The 23,607-nt window shown below is 45.7% G+C and overlaps 1 protein-coding gene across 5 annotated transcripts in view; it reads right to left on the bottom strand.

Annotated features, from left to right (window-relative positions):
* Window positions 1–23,607, bottom strand: part of LOC148023184 (rhamnogalacturonate lyase B-like) — a 240,983-nt gene that overhangs the window by 159,564 nt on the left and 57,812 nt on the right. For all 5 annotated transcript variants that reach the window (XM_087696158.1, XM_087696159.1, XM_087696160.1 and 2 more), the window contains 3 exons: window positions 22,926–23,045; window positions 17,082–17,223; window positions 16,152–16,325 (listed from right to left, as the gene is read on the bottom strand). In XM_087696158.1, coding sequence (XP_087552284.1) covers window positions 16,152–16,325; window positions 17,082–17,223; window positions 22,926–23,045 — 436 coding nt within the window. The remainder of the gene's footprint in view (window positions 1–16,151; window positions 16,326–17,081; window positions 17,224–22,925; window positions 23,046–23,607) is intronic.

Genomic DNA, 23,607 nt, shown 5'->3' with positions numbered 1-23,607 from the left:
GCCAGAGGTCGGGCCACGTGAACAAGGAGTATCATACCAAGGCCTAAGGTCTTCCTCCTAGGAAACCACAGCAGATTGCTGCAACTGCCTCCACTCCGACTGGCCAGTCTAGTGTCGCTACGCCTCCCACTTCTGCACCATCTACTAAATCTACCCCAATGGCTACTGGATATGTGGCACGCGAACAGTCTCAATAGCCTATCTCCTTCACTACTCCTGAAGGATTCGCTAATTGGTCTGCTAGTGGCTTGCCTATTGCACTTTACACATCCACTGCTCCTTCTAGGACTCCTTCCCCACCTCATCGTACGCAATGGTGGCCACAAACTTAGCATTTTCCTTTTTAGACTTCCGTTGCATACTTACATACTCATTGCATCGCACTGAGCTTTGCTTTCTTTTATTTCCAATTTTGTTTTTCGGAGCACTACTCAACTCTATGCTTGCAGATTTTGATCTCTTTTGCAAGGCTTTGTATTTTAGTGTAGGGCTAGCATACAGGCTTGCATCAGTCCTTCCTATGTTGGAGACAAGAAATATGCACTATTCCTTTCATGGTTCCATGTACTTCGAGCTTTACTTTTCTACCAACATGGAGGCTTGTCCTCCCACAACAAATCATGCAACGTGCCTCTTGATGCTATCATGGCGGTGTCTTCCATCCTTACTCTTCCAATAGGGATGCTTCATCATTTTCATCCACATGGTTCTCAAACCACATGAAGACCGACATCCTCAAGCTCCTTTCCCTTCTTCGACATTGACATCTAGGTAGAGAGGGGATTTCTAGGCTTCGTGGTATTCTACAAGTTTCGACCCTTGTCTTTGGCATCCCCCTCCTCATTGTACCTTCTCCTATGCATCGCATGATTTTATAATCTTTGTACTAGGGGACTTGGGCAAGTGAACAATTTCTCCACGAAGGACACTATCCAAGTGGCACCTGTTGCATGAGCATTCTTCACCATGTAGCATACAATGCATCCCATTGTACAGAACACCACTAGAAGGATCCTAAGCTGTTTCCATCAACGGATTACACCACCATCCTTCTTCCTATGATACTTCATCACCCTTTCCCTCATCATCGACATCCTTGAGTGGTTGGATAAGCTTGTACTATTTTGTTATGTATTGGGTGTACAATCCCTACTTCCGTCTTCTTGGTCAATGTTGCTTAATCGACCACCACCCCCTAAAATTAACTTTCCTTTTTTTTTTAATAAACAAAAAAATGTTCAATGCGGTTCCATCTGCCTTTGTAGGGCTTGGTAGACCACTGGGCAGCCGCGAGCACCCTTTGTCCGATGCCTTTTCCTCTCTCGGGTGACTACATGGACTCCCTTGGTAAGATAACCATTGCCTTTGTAGTCTTGGTAGGCCACTGGGCAGCCGAGGTGCACTCTTTGTCCAATGCCTTTAGGTAAACATTGCAGTGGGATGCCTTCAGGTAAACATTACAAGCCTTTCCTTTTAGGCTCAGTTTTGGACTGTTGAGCTAAAACACGCTTTATAACTCAACAGATAGGTGGATAGGTGTTGCCCAAGCTGAAAATTGGTTGAAGCAGACACATATGATCAGAAACAACATTTGTAAGACTTGCAACAGCAAGAAACAGCACTCCAGATTCTAATACAGAGGTTTGATACCATGTCAGAAGTGGCTACAATGACAGAAGCATAGAAGACTACTATAAAAGACTGCACAGCTCAAGAGAAAATAGAAGAACAAAGAAACACTGCAAAGAGAGAACTCAAAGATTTGCTTAGAAAATAGAATCTACATATACCAAACATGAGACAATTGAGTACAACAATGAGTCACTGGCTGTTTGGCCACTAACACCAACTCCCTCTCTCCAATAGAACGTGCACTAGAAGTCTACAAGTGAATGATGTCTGAGGAGGAGGGAGTCAATGAATATATAAGCATAAAATAATGCCAATAATGCATCAGGTCGGCCAGCAACAAAGTAATCAAAAAATGTTGTTCTACCAAAAAATAATGCTACGATCCTCAAAAATAAGCACCAAAAAAATGCCTAAAATAATCTCATGTACTCATGCACAAATACACATGCGTAAACTCTCTCATGAGCTGACTAATCTGCTAATTGCACAATCCCCTAAGCACTGGGCTATCGAAGTAATCACTAGAAGATGAAGGATTGCTGTCAAGGGCGTAAAACGCAGTCCTTTGATGCCATCAGAGATGAGCAAGATGATCACCAGTTGTCAAGGGAGCAAAACACAGTTCTCACATGCCAAGGAGATGGCTTGGGCAGCAAAAAAACAAATCCCAGAGTGCATCAGAGCTATCAAACGCAAGGAAAGCAGCCCAAATGCTAACACGAGGGAATGGATGATGACGCTAGATAAAGAGACAGCTACTAGGAGGGTAAACACAACCTATGAAGGCCAATTGAAAAACGCAAGTATCTGGGGTTGCAAAAACTGACACCAGATGTGGGGTGACGCCAAGCAAGAAGATAGATGATGAATGATTGAGGCGGTGTAGAATGAATGAAATGACTACCTATTTGTAGACATAAACTGTCTAGGGTGGCGCACCACTATGTGGGCGCCCATTGAAACAAATGACCAAATGTGGACACCAGCCCTTTTTGGGGCTCTCTATGCAAAACCCTAAATGAAGTGTGCAAACTAAAGAAGTGGTTTCTCAACACCCCCTCTCAAGCCCAAAAAGGGAGGAAGAAAGTGGAGTGAAGAGAGAGAAGAAGAAGATGGAGAGGATCCCAAATATCCAAGATTTCCACCTGAAAGATAACCTATAGTAAGGAACAGTAGACGCGATGAACTGTAGATCCTGACTCCACCTTGGTAGAGAAGCCACTAGCTCTGTACCTCTGTGTTTGAAGAGATTCAAAGACCTTGTCACCAAGTCGCAGCTGAACCTCCAAGACCCTGATCTAGGTGATACATGAAGATCTTAGGTATCAATAGGAGAAATGACTACTCGAAGACCACCATCCAGAAAAAGTAAAGGGTGGGTGAAGAACTTCATGATCAAGAGGTGCCCCCTTGAGGGTAGAGACGCAAGGGCCCCCTCTGAAGTTGAAGAAGTAGAATCCCCCCTCTGAGGGAAAAGAGAGTACATCCCCTCTGAATCCCCGTCTACGAGAGAGAGGGAATCTAAAAACTCATGGATCATGGACTCCGAATCATCGAAGACAAAGGAAGTGCTGCTGGTAAGGTATCTGTGATGTCAAAGAACTCCCAGAGATGGCCTCTCAAACCTGAGTAGTCGAGGGTCGAGAACGGTGAGGCTCATACTGAGCCAAGGGTGGGCAGCAGGCATTGTCTCTCAATGGAGCAGACTGCGCAGCCAAACTAATAGAAGGTGTTGAATAGCCAGTGTCTTGTGAAGGAGCGGATTGTCGAGGGGACGGTATCCAACAATCACTCTCTCTCAGTCAAGCGAATTGTAGAATCAAGGGTTGTCAAGGTGGCATTGTTGAAACCCTAGAAGAAATAGAAGCAACCTTTGTAGTGCATGGCGGCGGTCTTAAGGAGACCATGGTACCAATTGATTCTCTTGTGGCTCAAAAGGGCTTAGTGTGCATCAAATACAACTTATTGCCTTAAGCATAAAAATATGAAACCTGGAGAAGAAACTCTGTGGCCCAGAAGGGAGAGGTGGCATGAATACCTAGGGATAAATGCATATACTCCCGGAATGTAGAGAACAAAGGGCCATGTCGACAAGCATCAGTGGGGGTTCCAGTGATGCAAGAAGAGGAGCACCCAATGGTCTCTCCATCTGCCTGGTGTAAAGAAAAATACCCTAACACAGAAACATAAACAGAAACCATACGACAAAGCACAGACTGATAAAAAGAACGCAGTTAGGATTAGGGTTAGAGTAACTCGGAGACAATGAACACAGTGAATAAATGAAATGATATGACTACTAATAATACAATACTCATGCAGCAAACACACTATGCAATGAATGAATACTGAACCTCCAACTCCTGTGTCTCTAGGATCAGGGCAGGGATAATGAGTTGGAGAGTGTGTCAAGGCTCTGAATGTCAAACACCAGCAAACACGGCAATGAGAAGCTGGATCTGATGGAGACAACAGTGAGGAGAGAGAAAGACTAAAAAGTAGCTTGCAAGAGAGAGAAAGACAAAAAATGGAGCCTGCAGGAGAGAGAAAGACTAAAAACGCAGGTAGGACAGCCTGCAAGAGAGAGAAAAACTGAAAACGCAAGCAAGACGCGGCAATGAGAAGCTGGATCTGATGGAGACAACAGTGAGGAGAGAGAAAGACTAAAAAGTAGCTTGCAAGAGAGAGAAAGACAAAAAATGGAGCCTACAAGAGAGAGAAAGACTGAAAACACCGGCAGGACAGCCTGCAGGAGAGAGAAAGACTGCAATGACTGCAGACAGGAGAGAGAAAACTGTCAGGGAGGCAACTGGAGCCTGCAAACGCAGCAGTTTGCTGGCGTGGCAGGCTATACAACAGCAGTGCAGATGTAGAAAATTAGGGTTCTAGATCCTCTCCCACTTAGCTTTCTCGACCCACTCCCCGTATTAGGGTTTTGGCTAAAATAAGCCTAAAATAAGTATGTTTTGGGGCTGTTTAAGTGGCTGAATGCATTTCTTAGCACAACACCTGGAAGAAGTCATAGCACCAAAGTGTCAACCTGCAAATGGAAGAGAGGGAGAGGAAGAGAATGGTATCTTTGTCTCCTATTTAATGTACCAAAAATAAAGGGGGAAATTAGTAGATGATGCCAAATCCACACCCTATCTTTGCCTTCTCTGACACAAAGGATCTTTTTAACTCATTGAGCATCTATGATAAACATTGAGAGAGAAGAAAAATTCAAAAACACAAGAACAACACAATGATGATACACTGAATCATGCTATGAGAAGAAAAAGCTGATACAGCACAGCTGAAGCTCAAAAGATAATTGCACTATCCTATCTAATTTAGGTGGCCATTGCGGCTCCGCCCAACTGCCCCTCTCGCCGCCCCCGCATCCCCCCCCCCCCGCTCACAACTTCACTCGCGCTTGCCCCACTCGCGACCCCCCCCCCTTCCCGGGCCACTCACTCCCCCTCACACCCGCCTCATACTTTGGATCACCCCACCATCCCTCACTCTTCCTCTTCCCCACCATCTCCCTCGCCAATCAGCCCCCCCGATTCTCACCCAGTACATGTGTCCCCCCCCCCCATCCATTCCCCCCTGTGGAAGTGACGAGCCTCACACACCCATATCTTCTCCTCGCCAACATTCCCCCCCCCCCCAACACAGCCACTAGCTCAACTGGCCCAGTCGCTTGTCACACTTTCCCTCGACAAGCGCAGTTGCTGCCACAGGAGTTTTTCGCAATGGTCCGTGGTCCTATCTGAGAGTTGCGGAGCACGGAGAGTTTCCACTACCTCTACAGGTGGGTATCCTCATGGTCCACAAGTCGAGGAGCAGCAAGGTTGCAGACCACATCTCCCAGTGGATGGGTGGAGGGCTGGTACTTTTTTCTCAGCAGCGGCCAAGGTGCATGATGGACATTAACTGGTGGGCTAGAGCCGAGGTCCCACATTTGAGCATTATTTTTTGAGCCCTACCTAGTGGAGCTCACCGATGGATGTGATCGAGTGGATCGAGTGGCCCCTCGCACAGGCTGCCCGCTTCTACCAGTACACAGAGTCACGCCTCTCAACCTCGCTGATAGACGCCCTAGTGGTACCGCTTGGAGCATCTATCACCCCCATGGTCTGCCCAAGAACCACCATGGGGGAATGGAGTTTACCCTCCATGCCTGCGGCCAAGCGCATTCGCATGCCCCATAGCTCTTCTTCTTCATCAACAACTTCCACACCAAACAAATGCATGTTCGGTCAGTCACAAGTTTCCCCATGAGTCTACACCTAGCATCCTGGAACGTGAATAGCCTCCACTACAGTGGGGCATGTGGTTCCAAGAAATTGATTGTTCAGTAGTAGCTACAACTTGCCCTTGCCGGACGGATCGACATCTTACTTTTTCAGGAGCACAAGCTTACCCTCTCCTAGGCCCATCGGGTAGGGAAGGTACTTCCAGGTAGCTCACACACCTAGTCACACTACTCCATCGGTGCCCATGGCAAGAGTGGAGGCGTATATGCCTCTATTGGCCCGAGCCTTACCGCCTGTGTGCGAGACCATGGGACGATTGTGGCAAGGAGGATCCTATGGATCAGACTGGATTTAGGGGACTCATGCCTTAGAGCCCTAAATGTTTATGCTCCTATTGAGGTTAGGGCACTCAGCAAGTTCTCAATGGAGATTGTAGGACTTTCAAAGGTGGACTCTTGGATTGTTGGAGGAGACTTCAACAACCTGGGGGCCTTGAAGGACAAGCAGGGCAAAGGCAAAGATTACCAAGGTAAGGAAGGGGAGGAGCATGAGGCATGGAAGGTCTTCCTCCTCGCAGTAGGAGCACATGATGCTTGTCGGGACCCAGCTTTTCACAGGAGGGAGAGGTCGCTATACTTCTCTTGGGGATACAAGCGGCTGGGCGGAGCTCTTTTGGAGCAGTTGGACCGGTTCTATGTGGGAGAGTGAGGGTGCTCTCTCGAGGAGGACAGGTAGGGCAGTTGGCTGGTATCACTTTGTCTAATCACTGCCCGGTTCTCCTCACACTTCATGCTCCTACTTCAGCCCTTACACACGATCCTATCGGATCCTTGACTTGATCTATAAGAGGGAGGAGGTGAGGAGGCAGATTGAGCAGCTCTGGACTAGGGAGTGGGCCAAGGTGGACCGGATCGCAAAGGAGGTTGCAAAGGTCTTAGCTCAATCAAGCAGGATCTGTCAAGAGGTAGCCCTACAAGCCAAGCAATAGAGTTGGGAGGAGAAAAGAGCACTCAGGCGAGACCTAACAGCCACTCAAAGACTACTCCAGGAGGCACCAAGGGATCCCACTCTCCACATGCAAGAGGTGGGCGCATGGGCAGCCCTTGCTAGTCTTGAGGATAGGCGCTCTGAGTTCTCCTTCCATACCTCAACAACCCTTTGGGCATGGAAGGGGGACATGATATACAAGGTCTTTTTTCAAGTGCATCAGCCTCACACCTTAGGAGATCAGATTCACAGCCTCCGTGATTAGTACAAGAGGATTCGCTCTAGCCTAGATGAGGTGATGGAGATTGCCGCTAGCTTCTACAAACAGCTTTTTCAGCAAGAGGTAGTCTCAGACAGAGTACAACGTTGTAGACAGCAAGTCTGGGATTGCATTCCGTTCCTTGTCACAGAGGAGATGGGACGCTCCATCCTAGACCCCTTCATAGAGAAGGAGCTAGCTAAGGCCTTCAATGCACAGGATGGGTAGAAATGCCCGGGAGAGGATGGTCTTTCTAAGGCCTTCTTCACTACCTACGAGGAGCTGGTGAAGGACCCCCTACTATTGGCCTTTCAAGAGATTTTCAGCTTAGGATGGATGCCAAGGCGTTTATCGGGGGCAGGTGTTGTCAATCTCCTCCCCAAAGGGGGAGATCGGTTGAAACTGTTCCAGTGGAGACGGATCACCTTGTTGTCAGTGGCTTACAAGGCACTAGCCAAGATGATCAGTAATTGACTCCCCCCTGTGCTTCTAGACATCATTCATGACACCTAGACAAGTTTTATCCAGGATAGGAGCATCCTAGACAATGTCTTCACTTTTTCAAGGCAACCGAGTGGGCTTGGCAGGGGAGAAGACTAAGTTGTTGGACTCAAAGTATACAGATGATACCACTCTTTATGTAGAGGATGATGAGCTGATGTTGGAGAGAGTGAGACTAGCTCTGGAGGTATTTTGCACTACAGCTAGAGAGAAAATCAACTAGCTAAAGTCGGTTGGTTTTCTTACACATCCGCACTCTAGCACGGAGTGGGGTGTCCACTTGGGGTTTAGATGGGTGAGCAGGGGATAGACTGTCCAATATCTAGGGTTCCACGTGGAACTCGACATCACTTATACCCAGCACTTTCTTCCAATTCAAGACTCTTTTAGGCGGAAGTTGACCTAGTTGACCTACTGGAGCATTGCCCACCTTTCATTAGCAGGCCGAGCCCAAGTGGTCAATCAAGTCCTCCTAGCGATGGCTTGGTATAACCTCTTCTTGGTGCTTCTCTTAGTCTTGTGAGGTTCAACTTCACCGCCTACTACACAATTTTCTATGGGCTAGCTCAGACAGTTCCAAGGATTCCCGCGCGAAGGTGGCGTGGGCGACTATCATTTGGCATCGGTCTAAGGGAGGGCTTGGGATCATTGACCGAGAGTTCCAGAGCCTCGCCCTTTTGGGCAAGCTAGTGGTCCATGGTCTCACACCAGGTGGGAAAACCTGGAAGGTCCTTCTAGAGGAGAGGCTCCGAGAGTGTGGACCGAGGCTCTGGCTGTGAGAGTGAAGGTAGGATTGAAGCTCAGCACAAAAAACAGTAGACAATTGAGAGTGGAGCACGACACCCAATGCAATAGACTGAAAGAGTGTAAAAAGAAAGTACAAGGTACAACCCTTAAACCTTAGGGTTATAGGGGGGTGTTCACACCCGAACACGGTAAGTGCCCGTAAGTGTGTGTCATAAGCACATACGAAATAATACCATAAGTCTGGGGGAAAAAACCTCTTCTACCGAGAGTAAAAAGTGCCCCAATGTCCTACTGATCACCAACACTCCGATGTGAGCGTAGGCATAAGTGAGGCGTGAGTGAAATACCCAACACCGACGGTGGTTGGAGGCCATCCTTGAGATGGATCTTCACAACTGCCCAAATCACGCCACCCAAATCTTCCTTTCTCCGTAGCTTACTTCGAGTGTAGTAGGGCCCTCGCAAGGCTCTAGTTCAAAGGCCCCAAGATGTCAAGACGAGATAGACCGCCAGCCGCCGCTGGTCTGGAACCCCCATGTCAGAGATTGGGATAGGATACAAATTGGTGAGCTCCCCCACATCCAGTGGGTTGGCTAGGAGGCTAACCCTACTCGTACTATCAAGACATGGCGGGAGGTGTACAGGATGGCGAATCAAGATGTGTTCCAGCGAGCATCAGGTTATCAGCGAGGAGCTGAGGTGAGGAGGAAGGAGATTGACTCAACGAACCCTCAGGAGTGGGTGGCTAGACCCCTCGATCCGAGAGCCAATGGAGCCTGGTGAGGGGTGGGCTACAAGGTGGCAGGTAGAGTGGGCAGTGCCCCCTACAAGACTTTCTTCACCGTGCAAGATGGGGAGCGTTTGATTCTTGATAGAGCGCAGTAGGATGAGAAGATTGTTGTCCTTCCTTGGAGGAGGATTCGTGTGGTTGGACTCCTGGGGAAGACTTGGCGACTAGACCCTTATGTGCCCTAGGAGGAGTTTCAAGAGTGGCACCTTTGGATATGGGAGAGCATGCCACTTGATGAGCTGGATTGGGACCCTGGAGAGTGGCTATGGCCGGCCATTGCGGTCGCTAAGAAGCCACTGAGATTCTTGGAGTACACAGCTAGGATTGGTAGACATGTATTGATGCAAGAGGACATGGATTGCGCGCCTTCGCGTAGCAAATACTAGGCAAAGCACAATATCACAAATACCTTCCGTTGGACTTTCTAGCGTCGCCTACGGGACAGCGGGAGGCCGAGGAGAGTGTCGTATTTCCTTTGGCTTTTGGCACATGGGGGTCTGACTATTCGGAGTCGGTTGGCTCAAATGCAGTAGGATGGAGGTTGTAAGTGCTGCCCATAGCAACACTTGGAAACTCCAAAGCACTGCCTTTGGTCTTGTAAGGCCGCACAACTCGTGTGGAGAGGAGCGTGCCGTATTCTCCGCCATGTGGCACCCAGCCTTGGCTGTATCTCATGGGGGGGCTTTTTGCTAGCAGGCAGTCAACCAGGGCCGTCATCTTTTGTATGAGGCCGAATGAACAACACAATTTTTCTCATCGAGGCCGGGTCTTGTGCAATGGTCGGCTTGGAAGCTCTACCCAGCCGCCAAGTATTCGAGCCCACAATAGAGCGCTCAGAGGTATGGAAGATCATAGGGAGTCTTACAGGTAGGCACATTGTTAGGTGGTTCTTGGCTGGGAGTGCCTTTTAGTATATGCGACTTTGGCAGAGCTTTGGACCTCCATCATCCACTCCCTCCGAGACCGTTGAGACCAGGTGCAGGGCAAGTCTCGAACTCGTTAGGAACTCCGTTTCACTTTCTGCTCACTTGGGGTGGCCATGACCTGTTCTTCACGATGCAAGCGGGCAGCCCTAGATGGCGATACACCCCCCCCTCCATGGCTTCTTGCCCCCATCCCCCCTAGACCGCCTTGAGAGGCTTATATACATGATCAACTTTTGATTTGCATCAGCTTCAGCTAGTATGTTGAGCACGTACACTTCGTTGTAATCAGCCTTCTAAGTAATATAATTAGCCACATTTTACTTGCAACAAAAAAATTAAAAAAAATCTAATTTAGATGGCAATATCTCTAGGGAATCTGCACAATGAAGGAAGTGAAACACAGTCCTCTGAGCAATGGGTTATTGAAGTAAGCACTAGAAGGTGAAGGACAACTGTCGAGGGAGCAAACCATAGTCCTCTAATGCCGTCAGAAATGAGCAAGGTGATCACTAGTTGTCAAGGGAGTGAATCACAATCCTCGGATGTTGGGGAGATTGCCTAGGCAGCAAAACACAAATCCCAAACTGTGTCAGAGTTGTCAAACTCAAGGAGAGCAACCCAAATGCTGACGCCAGGGGATGGATGGTGACAAAGGATGAAGAGACAACCACCAAGAGGGTAAACACGATCTATAAAGGCCTGTCAATTGAAAAACGCAGGTACTTGGGGCTGCAGGAAGTGACGCTCACCAGATGTGGGGTGATGCCAAGCAAGAAGATGGTAATGAATGACTAAGATGGTGTAGAATGAATGAAGTGATTGCTTGTTTATAGGCATAACCTTTCTAGGGTGGTGCACTACTGTGTGGGCGCCAACTAGTAAAAATGACCAAAATGTGGACACCATCCCTTTTTGGGACTGTCAATGCAAAACCCTAAATGAAGTGTGTAAACTAAAGAAGTGGTTTCTCAACACGACGAACCCAAGTGAACTACTCACTAGATCTTCAATATGGTGATCTAATATCACATACCCAAACCATAGGATTTGTGCCGAATAATGAGAGCACCAAAAGCTCTGCTAAAACCCTCCATAGTTACCACAAAGGACCTCAAGTTGCCCTCATGACATCAAGAAGATCATTAAACTCTAGAATGGGCAATATGATCCCTTTGAAACCTATGGGTTTGCCTATGAAGAAGAAAATATGGCCTCCACTATCAATAAGAACAAGAAGGGGACAAGCAGACATCCCTATCTCCCTAATCTCTAAATGTTGAACCTCTCTCATCCATCTCCACGGACAAGGACTTGGCTATGGGTTCAAGAGTAGAGAGCTACGACTCCTCTAAACCACTGGCATCCTCAACATGATGTCCTCCAATGGATCCCAATCTTCTCAATCATATATCTTCTTTGTAATCAAGAAGAAGCATGTTGAGGTATTGGTTCTTGGAATGGGCAAGGCAATGGATTCCTAGAAGGTGAAGATATTGTCTAGGGTGAGGTGTTGTGCTCTGAACAAATCATGCTTGAGGGGGTTGGATAATGTCCAACATCAAAGGGATAATCTGAGGCTAATCACTTTTGCAAGGATCTTACAATCTATCTCAAGCAAAGTGAGTGGTCTCCACTGTGTGATCTCCAATCTATCCTTGCTATCCTTCAGGACAAGGTGGATCAAACCTTCAAATAGCCTCTCCTACATGTCTCTTGATGCCATCATCTCTTGGAAAGATTTCTGATGGGCAACTTGATCCCTTTGATAGCTATGGATCTATTTATCTGGAGCTCATAGTCTCCACTATAAATAAGAACATGAAGGGGGTCAGCAAACATCCCTAGCTCCTTGATCTTTGAACGTTCATACCTATGGATCTATCTCGAGGAGCTCATAGTATTCACGATAGACAAGAACAAGAACATCGCTATCGCCTTGATCTCTCAATGTTGAGCATCTCTCCTCTAGCTATGAGCTGAAGCATAGAGAGTCATGACTCCTCTATCCCACTACCATCCTCAATGTGATGTTCACAAAGAACTCTCAATGTACTCATCCATATGCCTTCTCGCAATCAAGAAGAAGCACACTAATGTCCTTGTTCTTAGAATTGGCAGGGTGATGGATTCCGAGAAGGTGAAGATGTTGTCTAGGGTGTTGCGCTCTTGAACAAAGCATACCCACATGGAGAGGGGAATATCAAGCATCAAACGGGACAATCTCAGGTTGATCAACCATGGAAGGATTTTACAAGAATTTCAAAGGAAAGTGATTAGTCTCCATTGTGTGATCTCTAATATATCCTTAATATCATTGGAAATGAGGTGGATCAAATCTTCAGATAGCCTCTCCAACATATACCCCGATGCCATGATCTCTAAGAAATGTGCAATAAGGCTTGTACTAAGGAGGTCACAATAGCTCATGTAGAATGTCATATCCAATCCATCATCTATTGGCACTTGCCTGAACGCCAAGGCCACAGGTGTCTTCGTTATCTTCTTCTCTATGAAAGTAGCCATCAAATGTCAGCTCATGCTCTCAGTGACCATCCTCTTGATGCTCTGCTAAACTCTCTATCTCTCTCATACCTGGGGGTCTAGTCATGGATTCCGACAAGGTTATGTAGTGCTCTGTAGCCATCTGTCCAAACAACCTCTTGAGGTCCCTATTCTATCAATCCATAAGCTCTACTTAATCTCCACACTCCCTGTCTAGAGTGTCTAGGTTGTGTAGTGCACAAAATGTCTCTCTTAAACTATCTCAAATATAACTCCAATACAAAGCTCTAGCATGAATATTATGTGTATTCTAATCTAGTTTCCTTTATCGCATATTCTAAGCCATCCATCTATAACCTTATAGCTCTCTTCCTCCCTCCCAGTAGCTACAAATGACACTTTGGCTGTCCTCTCCCTCTCTAGAAGGTCAGGTCTCCTCCTCATACCCTACTCTCTAAAGAATGAACCAATCTCTTGGAGACTCATCCAAAAATCTAGGTGCCCAAGCACATGATAATGATCTAGATCTCCACATCTATGTGATGGATTGTTTGAGATCATCATCGTAATACAAGTGGTCTGGGATCCTAACATTAGTAGGCCTCCTCTAACTCTCTTGAGGAGAACCAACTAAATCAATGAATGGTCTAAGAGAATAGTGTCAGGAATGATGCCATTTAGGCCACCTTTGTCATAAGCCTAGCCACCCATATAGAAACTATTGAGCCTAGAAAAGATCCTTTCTCCTGCTTCTCTGTCTCTCTTGGAGAACCAAAGAAAGGCAATGGATCTACTACGCACTACTATAAGCCAAGGATCCCGTCCTCTGATCTAGAAGATGAACTCCTCCCAAGCAACTTTCTCTCCTCCTCTAATGTCTTTATGTGCTTGCCCCTCCTATTCTCTAAGGTCTCAACCATACTAAAATCCCCACCTAATATCCAATGATGAACCTAGGGTAGTCATTGAGTGAGGATAGCCCAAACCGGTTTTCTATTTCACCCACCACCTAGTGTATAAATGGCAAGCAATCTAATACGTGCATCAAACGCTCTTACACAGAGCCATATGACTCCCCTTCAGACCAAGATGCCCAACCTTATACTACCCGAGTCCACTGCTCTCCAACGCAAATGCAAACTCCTACCAAAATCTCTATATCTCCCACAGTTGTTGTACCCACCCATGGCTGTGCTACGGGACATAAGTTTAGTAGTTGCTTGAAAAACTCTCCTAAGTAGCACCATACGAATCCCATAGCATTCATTGACTTGGCTGGCCAAGCAGCTTTTGAGTCTACCTTGCAACAAAACGTCAAGGTCTCAACCTACTAGGATCGACCTAAGGAAAGCTATACTTCTATCGTCACAAAACACTTGGACGGTGACAAGCAATCGGCTCTATCCCTAACTAAATGTGTAGAAAGCTACCCAACTTATTGGGTCCACCCATTCATAGGATAGCATCGTCGAGACCACCATCCACCCACTTTCCACCCAATGCACCCATTATCTTTAACTAAGTAATTAAGAATACTACCACACTATGAGGACATATAAAAACAACTTCCTCGATTAAACCTTTACACAAGATTCATTGAACATCCTTTAGGTACTTACACGAGCAATTGAAGACAATCCTTTCCAAACAAGTATTTAAAAATATCTTTGTGTGGTTTGTATAACTTGTCTCCTCCAAGAGAGAAATCTTGCCATCAAATATCACCACTCTTCTTGGATTCCACCTTACCCTTATCTAGAATCAAGGTCTATCCAATGCCCATACAACATGCTCGTAGGAAAGTCTCTTCTATATGTTAGGGTCAGAATGGGGATTATCGTGAAATGAGAGCCACCTCTAGTTCCTATTCCCCCATAAGAGTGAACTTCCTCTTATAGTCAACCTCTCGTCCTAGGTGTCGGTCCTAACACTCTAGGCACCCATATTTCTCACTTAGGGTGATGAAGCCTAACCTTGATGAAGACCTTTTTTGGTGTTTAGTTTACATGCACAAAATCCATACTGGCTCTTTACAATCACAACAAAAAATAGTCTACTAACTATTTCAGCCACTTCTGATAATACTAGCCTTAGCTATTAATCTACTAATTCTAAATAGCTGTACTAACTTACATTATTAGCCATTATTATTACTAATCTATCTAATTAAGTTCCTAAACCTTCTAAGATGAAGGCTACTAATCTAAAAAGTTTGTGACTATCTAGGTACTATTGTCATGCCCAACATTTCCAAAATGTGTTCAAGATCAACATGTTACACCAGTTTATGTACATTATTTGTAGGAGACCAACTTGAGTATATTACAGTTGCTACCTAATAAGTGTACCTTGGTGTCAGCAATAACCTCCCACACCATCGAGATATCCTCTCTGCTGAAGACGTGGTGATTCTATACCATGAGAAAATCCATCGGTCATCACATTAGTACTCTATTCAAGTCTTATCTGATGAGGCTTTAGCCTTGTCTAAGGAGTTGTCCACTAAAGCCTCATACATTCCATGAAAGATCCTCATGGGGAGCATCTAAGTCTTTGAGACGAATGTGGCTCAGAGGACCATGTGTGTCTCTGCTATCGCCTAGTGTAACACCTGCCGGACCTCCTCTTGCTAGAATAGGGCTACTACTATGTACAAATGTTGCAAATAAAGCAGAAAGTACCCAAGAGGATTAGACCATGTGATTTTATAAGCTAAATCTGCTGTATTGATAATTATAGATACGTCAAAGGTGTACTGATATAGAACCTCTTGATCTAGTCACTTTCTTAGCAACTTCAAAATTCACAAAAGATCTGAGTGTAATAATAGACATTCAAATCTAAGAATACCTGGAAGTATTGCCTTGTAATAGAGACAACTAGGGTTTATATTGCCCTTGTTAAGCACCTCCCCATCAAAGAAACTTCCCTAAACAACTCTAGAGGAAATGCTTAATTAGGAATGTGTTTTGAATTTGCTCTAGTTGAGAACTTTTTAAAAACTAGATCTTTGCATTATCTATGTGTTCTAAATAATGGTTTTGGCAAACTTCTACGACAGTTTTAGAAGATGCTTTTAGAAAAACTACTTAGGATTTGAATATCTAGCTTTCACATTATGATAATGTGTTGGGGAAGATGTCATCAATTTGCAGGACCTACAGAGTGCAAAGATAGTCCACGGGACACGGGAAAGATTACAGGATAACTTTGAGTGCATGGGGAGGAAAAAGATGCCCGTTTTTGTACTTTGGATGCTTGCACCTTCTTCCCTTTAGAGCCACATATGGTTTGGCATCACAGACTGTCCAATTGGTTGTTTCCTCAGCTGTTGTATTAGTGTTTATTTTATAACTTTAACATAGAAGGTTCTCAAATGATACCTTATCCAACTAAACTGCTATTTGTACTTCAACCTGAGTTGTGCATTCTTTAATGAGCAATAATACTACAAAACTCCATTAATTTCAAGAAAACCACATATTTTTCAATTTCAATAGATCATCATATTTTCCAAAATTGTTGGTTTAAGAGTTACACAAGAACGCTTTAAACTCAAAACTTACTGCCAAACTGGTGGGACCAACATGTGATGTCAAGTTCTGCTTCACAACACCCCCATTACGAAACTCATCGCTGGGAGTAATCACCCAGAAACCAAGCATTGGTGGGTTTAAGCTAATCCATCCATGCACTCTATTTTTCCTATTGTCACATGAATACTGATATTTATCATCAACCTGCGAGAACATAGTTTCAGAACAAATGTAAAGAATTTTTAGCAAAAGAATATGGCGGTCCCTGGATGATTGTTACAACAACATTGTCAGCCTTCTCCTAGGTGTATTATTAAACGATTTACAAAAGAGACAACAAAATGATTCCTAAGGAGATGGTGTATCTTAGTTATGATAACTCATAAGAAATAACTATCCTTGCTAAAAGATTTTCTCCTCAAAACTGAGACCAGAATAACAGAATGAAAGGGAGCAGTACACAGAAATAATAGATTAACTAGGATCACAGATAAAGAGGACAATATATGAGCAGCCCATCTGTGTGTGATATAGACCATCCACACCAAAGGAATAAGTCAATAACTGGAAAACAACTGGGATAGATTCCTCCAATAAAGGATTATAGTAAGGGTGTCTCCTAATGGAGGAAACTGAAACAAGGCCACACTATGTTCCTGGCACATAGGAACACCGAATAAGAAACAGTCCTATTAAGAGGCTCAAACAACTCAGATGAGGAGACTCTAACCAACCAGACTGGTAGGCTCCTTGATGTACTTAATGCATACATGATGTTCTCTGTAAGAACTATACAGTAAAGTAATACATCTGAAATTTCAATTTGTTATGCAACTTTTGAACCTAGTCTCTTATCACATGGCATATACTTTAATACTTACCCTTAGATAACGGATTCTAAGAGTCCAGGAAAGTCCTGGTTAAACATTTTGACTTTCATTAGAGTTGGAACTAGGTCACCTCTCCTTGTAGCAGTGGATTTTTAGGCCGTGTCAGTAGGACGGCTTCAGGGTAAGCAAGTGGTTGGCAACGCCCCAGTTCTCGATCTTCAGGGAAAGGCATAATTCTTTGCTTGTTATCAGCTACAGCCATATATTGAAACCTGCACATAACTCATCTTAGAGAAGCAAACCAACATGATTTCTCCTATAGAAGGAAGCATACAAAATTACAACATGCAAGACGAAATCTTTGCATATACTGGTTGCTTCATGTTTCTTATATACTCGTGGTGTCCCTAACCATCAGTGAATTGTTCCAATTGCATCAATATCCATGAATATGGTCATTTTAATTTGTTTCAATAGAAGACACTACGGACCGAAGACTTAGAATAGCTTGGAGTGGTTGAGCAAGCAATTAAAGATCAAGGCCTACCTGTCAAGATATGGTCTGCGACTATACACCATGGAATTGTCCTTTCATACAGCCCTTTTGTTAGACTTTCTTCTATGTGCAGCTAGGTCAAAGACTAACTTGTTCTCTGTTCTACCATAGGTGACTATTGTGTTTGATCTCGGGCCCTTTTTTAAATGAGGGGTTGATTGAGACAATTATCACTTACTTGGAGGGAAAATAACATTGTAAGCATCCAAGACTTTGGTTCTTCTTCTTTATTTTCTTCTATTCAGCCAGCATATATGGACACCCGTCTCTCCCATAGCATACGGGTTGCTATCGGACAGATTCACACCTCCTCACATAGGCTTCAGATGGAGACAGGCAGATGGACAAATACCCTAGCAAAGGATAGGACTTGCCAACTTTGTGGTCGAGAGCCTGAGACAGAGGAGCACTACATATGCAAATGCACAGCATACTATGACATACGAGGACGGTACCACTGCCTCTTCCGTGATGGATTTGGACCCCTTCGTCGTGTCATGGAGTACGAGGACCAGAGATGCCTAGGTCTCTTCCTCCTAGAGCTCGAGAGGCGCCGAACTGCGCTACTACGAGACAGGAGGCCAGCTCACCCAGAGGGACACACACAGAGAGCAGTGGCAGACTTCTTCTACAGAGGCAACCCTACTGATACTACCAACCTAGCAAACATAGAGCCACCCCGCCAGACACCTTACAGGCCACACCGTGGAGTCACATTGGATAGAGCCATTTCCCTTCGTCGAGCACAACCACCCCCGTCTACCAAGACCACGTCCGAGGAGGCCACACCACAGTCGGATTAGAGCCATTATCACGAGACACCGCAGACTCACCACCAGGCATATAAGTGAAGCAGCTAGGGACCGCATCATACTTGAGATCATGTGCAAATCTTGAGATCAGCTACAGCCCATAGTCCCCACCACACTTTTGTACATGGTTCTATCAGATCTGGTTCTCCTTTCCTTTCCTTTTCTTTTCTATCGATGGAATAACACCACATGGTTCAACCCTAGTATAGTCCCATCGTTTAGTTATTTTCAGTATTGTTTCCTAGGCCGCCCACTTATTTGTAATGTTATCTTTTCCTTTACTGATGAGATGACATTAGACATGGATGTACTCTGGATTTTGTCTTATAGGCCACATTGGCCTTATGTAGACGTTAATATATCTTTCTTTCTTTCTATCCTTTTTCCCAAGAAAAACTATTCTTTTAACAATACATTGGAGAAAAACCTGAGGTAAAATACCAAGTACAAGGAACTCTATAAAGAGGAATTGAGTGCATCACAAAAACAATTGTTGTGTGAACAACCAATCCGGTAGGCTATAATCCCAAACCATCTAGGAGGCAGTGTGGAAGAAAGTGCACGAGTCCCATGTCGGCAAGAAGGCCTCCCTTCTCTTCTTCATCCTCTCAAAACTGCCCTGCATCCTCTCTCATCTTCTGCAGAGAGTGTGGATGATCTCTATCCAGATCCTCAATAGAATCTCTGCTGTGGATGCATCCTGAAGGACAGTAACATGCCTGCATCTCACAGTCCAGATGTACCATTCTATATGACAATCAGCTCCCACCTGTGACAATGTCCCGGGGTCCACTGCACTTGCGAGTAATCTGGAGTGGGGATCCTGCTCAGATGCTGTCCAATGATGTGAAAAGAAAAAATCCTCTGAACAAATTCATGGTGGGGGTTTTGTTGTTTCCTTTTATGGAGGGACCTTCACTAAGAATAAACAATGTTTATACATTGGCCCACTGCCTTAATCATACATTACCGATTCTAACACATTGCACCCCTATTACCAATCAATAAAGGGACATAAGTTAGAGGCTCTGCAAAAAGCTTCAAACTTCTCTTAAGCTAGTGCTCTCTTGATTATATCAGAAACATAATCATGTATTGGGGTGATAGGTCATGCTAATCTCCTTTGCATGTAACCTATCTATGACATAGTGACAGTGTACCTCAACATGTTTAATACAGGCATGAAACACAAGGCTCTGGGCTGCAACAATAGCACTCTGATTGTCAACAGGTATAGGAGTAGGACCCTCCTTTAGTGCCTGAAGATTTGCCAATAGATAGTGAAATCAAAGACACTCCCCTATCATTGTGAAATCTGCCTTATCCTGAGCTTCACAAGATGAGGTAGAAATTGTACGTTGCTTCCTATACAACCAAGATATGCATGAGCGTTGTAAGAAGAAACTGTCACTTCTAGGTGACCATCTCATATGCAAATCAGCAACCCAATCTATTAGTGTAAGCAGTCTGCCAGAGCAGCGAGCACATAGGAGGAGGCTGGCAGAGAGGCTGGGCTGGCAGGGCATCACTTCAGCTGGGTGTCACAGCAGTAAGGTCACTTTCAGTCATGTTCTCCCAGCCACAGGCCTGATAATGTTAAAAATCCTGAACAGAAAAAGGTAAAATTGCGAAAAGGAAAACTACAATTAAGCAAGAAAAGATCTAAAACAGGCAAAGCAAAACTAAATCAACAATGGAGCTCCTACCAACGCGCCGCTGCCCTCACCCCCATAACCCCGTCAAACTGCGCCCCCACTGACTGGCCATTGCGCCTCCCCTGTCCCTCTCGCCTGCCTCCTCACCATCGCGCTGACCTACTAGAGTACCGCTCGCCTCTCTCACTAGTAGGCCGAGCCCTAGTGGTTAACCAAGTTCTCCTAATAGCAACGGCCTGGTACATCGCCTCGTATTGGTGCTTCTCATCCTGCATATTGCAGCTTCGCCACCTAGTGCAGAATTTCCTTTGATCCGGGTCAAATGGTTCCAGGGATTCTAGGGCCAAGGTGGCGTGGGCAACCATCATACGGCATCGGTCAGAGGAAGGCCTGGAAATCATAGATCCAGAGTATCAGAGTATGGCCCTCTTGGGCAAGCTAGTTGTCTACGGCTTGTCTACGGCCTCACACCAAGAGGGCAGACATGGAAGGTCCTATTGCAGGAGGGTCTTCACAGGACTGTAGACTGAGGCTTGGCAGTGAGTGGAGGCCATCCCTGAGATGGATCTTCATGTCAGCTTTGATCACCCCGCCCAAATCACCTTTCCTGTGCAGCTTGATCCGTTTGTAGCAAGGCCTCCGCAAGGCCCTAATCCAAAGCAACCCAGGTTACCAAGAGGAGATAGATTGTTAGCCGGTCATCTGGAACCCCCAGGTCAAAGATCAGGAAGGAGCACAGCTTGGCGAGTGCCCCCACATCCAATGGGCTGGCTGGGAGGCCATCTCGGCTCGTACCATTAAAACATGGCGGGAGGTGTACAAGATGGTGGACGAGGAGGTGTTGCAACGAGTATCAGGCTGCTAGAGAGGAGCGGAGCTGAGGAGACGGGTGATAGACGCAGCAATACCTCTCAGGAGTGGCTTGCTCCCCCGAGACGGGAGCCGATAGAGCTCAGGGAGGTATGGGCTGCTAGGTTCTCACCAGCAGGAACCCCCCTACAGGTGGCAAGTAGAGTGGGCGACGCTCCACCTAGGACCTTCTTCACCGTACAGAAGGGAGGGCGTCTGGCCCTTGACAGAGGGCAGCAAGATGAGGGGTTAGCTATCCTCTCAAGGAAGAGAATCCGGGTGATTGGCCTTCAGGGAAAGACATGGCACTTGGACCCTTTTGTCTTTTGGCAAGAGCTCAAGGAGTGATGCCTCTGTATCTAGGAGGGCAGGCCGCTTGATGAGTTGGAGTGGGACCCAAGAGTGTGGCTATGGCCGGCCACAGCGGTCTCCAAGAAGCCACCGAGGTTCCTGGTGTACACTGTTAGGATTGGCAGACATGTATTGATGCAGAAGGATATGGATTGGGCACCGTCACGTAGCAAGCACTAGGCAGAGCAAGGCATCACGAAGCCTTTCCAATGGATCTTCTAGCGTTGCCTATGGGATAGTTGGAGGCTGAGGAGGGTATCGTATTTCTTATGGCTGGTGGCACATGGAGGCTTGGTGGTGGGAAGTTGGCTTGTCCAGATGCAGGAGGGGGAGGTTGTATGTTTACAGCAGCCTCTAGAAACACCAAAACACTGCCTTTGGCCGTTTGAGGTGGCACAGCTCGTGTGGAGAGGTGCATGCCACATCCTTCGCCGTATAGCACCCAGCCTTGGATGTATCTCATGGGGAGCTTTCTGCTGGTAGGCAATCAACCAAGGCTGCCACCTTCTATATGAGGCCGCGATATAGGACACAATATTCATTATCGAGGCAGGGTCGTGCGCGGTGGTCGGTTTAGAGGCTCTACCCATCCGCCCAGCAGTGGAGCCCACAGCAGACCGCTCTGAGGTATGGGAGATCATAGGGAGTCTTACTAGTCGGCATATCTGGAAGGCGCGGTGTCAGGAGGCTTTCAGCAGAGAGAGACTTTCAGTACAAGCGACTTTAGCAGAACTCTGAACCTCCATCATCCACTCCCTCTGCGGCCGATGGGTTCAACTGCAGGGCAAATCCAGGGCTCATCAGGAGCTCCAAGGTCATTTCATGCGCACTTGGGGCAGCCAGGACCTATTTTTCGTGATGCAAGCACGCAACCCCAGATGGCGATACACCCCCCCTCCATGGCTTCTTTCCCCCATTCCCCCTAGACCGCCTTGAGAGGCTTGTATACATGATGGACTTGTGACTTTCATCAGCTCCAGCTAGTCTTTTGAGCATGAGCACTCTGCTGTAATTAGTTTTTCTGAGTAACATAATCGGCCACATTTTATTTGCAAAAAAAAAAAACTAAATCAACAAAAATATCCTTCTACTTGTGACACTGTAGTCCAATTTGGCTGTTGTAATACTCATATAGAATTGCGAGTTAGACCATGCAACAGGACTGACAACACCGAGAACCACAAGCAAGATGCATAGAGCTATAGAAATACTGCAGTAAACTGCAGGCAGTGTCCATGCAAGCTGACGAGATCTGTAGGGACAATGCACTAAACTGCAGGCAGCAAGCACATTCAAATCAATACAAAAGCAATCAACCAGGTTGGGCACTGAAATGTGGTTAATAAAGTGGGCTGCCCTTTCTTCGAGTCCAGCGTAATTTTAGTACAGCCTATCAAACACATGTGGTTAGTTCCCACTTCAACAAGGGTTGCTGACTCTGCTGATGGCACCTGTGGTAACTCCATCACATTAACAAAAGGCTAACCACAACAGCTGCAATATATCCAAATCTGCACACTAGCACAAGGGTTGCTGATTTTACCATGTCACTCATGGTGCCATTGCCAAAGACTCACCACCACATAAGTATTATACAAATCTACATATAAACTCTTTATATCCATGTCAGATTGATTTTCAAGTTTAAAATACTGCTGAGTAAGCATGTAAAGTTTAAACATAGATCAGACAATAATCAAAGAGACATGGGTAGTCATTAGACATGGGTAGTCATTAGACAAAGCACTAACCTGTCCTTTCGAAGCTTAAATGCTATGCGAGTTTCAACTAAATCAAAGTCTGGCCATCCAGCTTCATGCTCATATATAGCATAGCTGTAGAATCCAGAAACACCACGAAGGATGACAAATCTGGACACCAAAAAGAATAACAGAACACAATCCAATAAGTCCCCCACATATTTGCTTGCTTTTCTCATTTATCATATAAGTGTTGAGTATGAACAGAGAGTACAGAGACATAAAGACCAGAAAAGCAAGTGCTAAGTGTTGAGATGAAACAAAAAATGAATTGTACACCTCGATTTTGAACTAGTATTCCCATAAGTCGCCCAGTTAGAAAAAGCAATACCAAGGAACTCCCAGTAGCATCCCTCTTAGTTCACATGCCTCTCGTTCTGCTTCCCCCACCAACCATGGCAACCTTAAGTGCAAATCTACTTCTCCCCCATTGTCTTGCAAATCCTGTTAACTTGGATTCCATCAATGCTTCCTCTTACAATGAATCCTGCCAGCTTTCAACCTACGTTAAATCCTGTTAACTATCATTGAACGCACTTCTAGCCTTCCCCCCACTTAGTTATCATGATTCTCCTACCAACTGAGACTAGTTTTCCACCATTTTCCATCCTTTCATCTGCTTAGTGATATGTAATGTGCACCTATACTTACAGAAATAACCGAATAATTGCAC

Source organism: Lygodium microphyllum, chromosome 16, assembly GCF_053477565.2.
Source record: "Lygodium microphyllum isolate KBCC chromosome 16, Lygodium_microphyllum_v1.1.10, whole genome shotgun sequence".
NCBI lineage: Eukaryota > Viridiplantae > Streptophyta > Polypodiopsida > Schizaeales > Lygodiaceae > Lygodium > Lygodium microphyllum.
The sequence above is the reverse complement of the archived record's forward strand: the minus strand, read 5'-3'. Positions and strand labels throughout refer to the sequence as shown.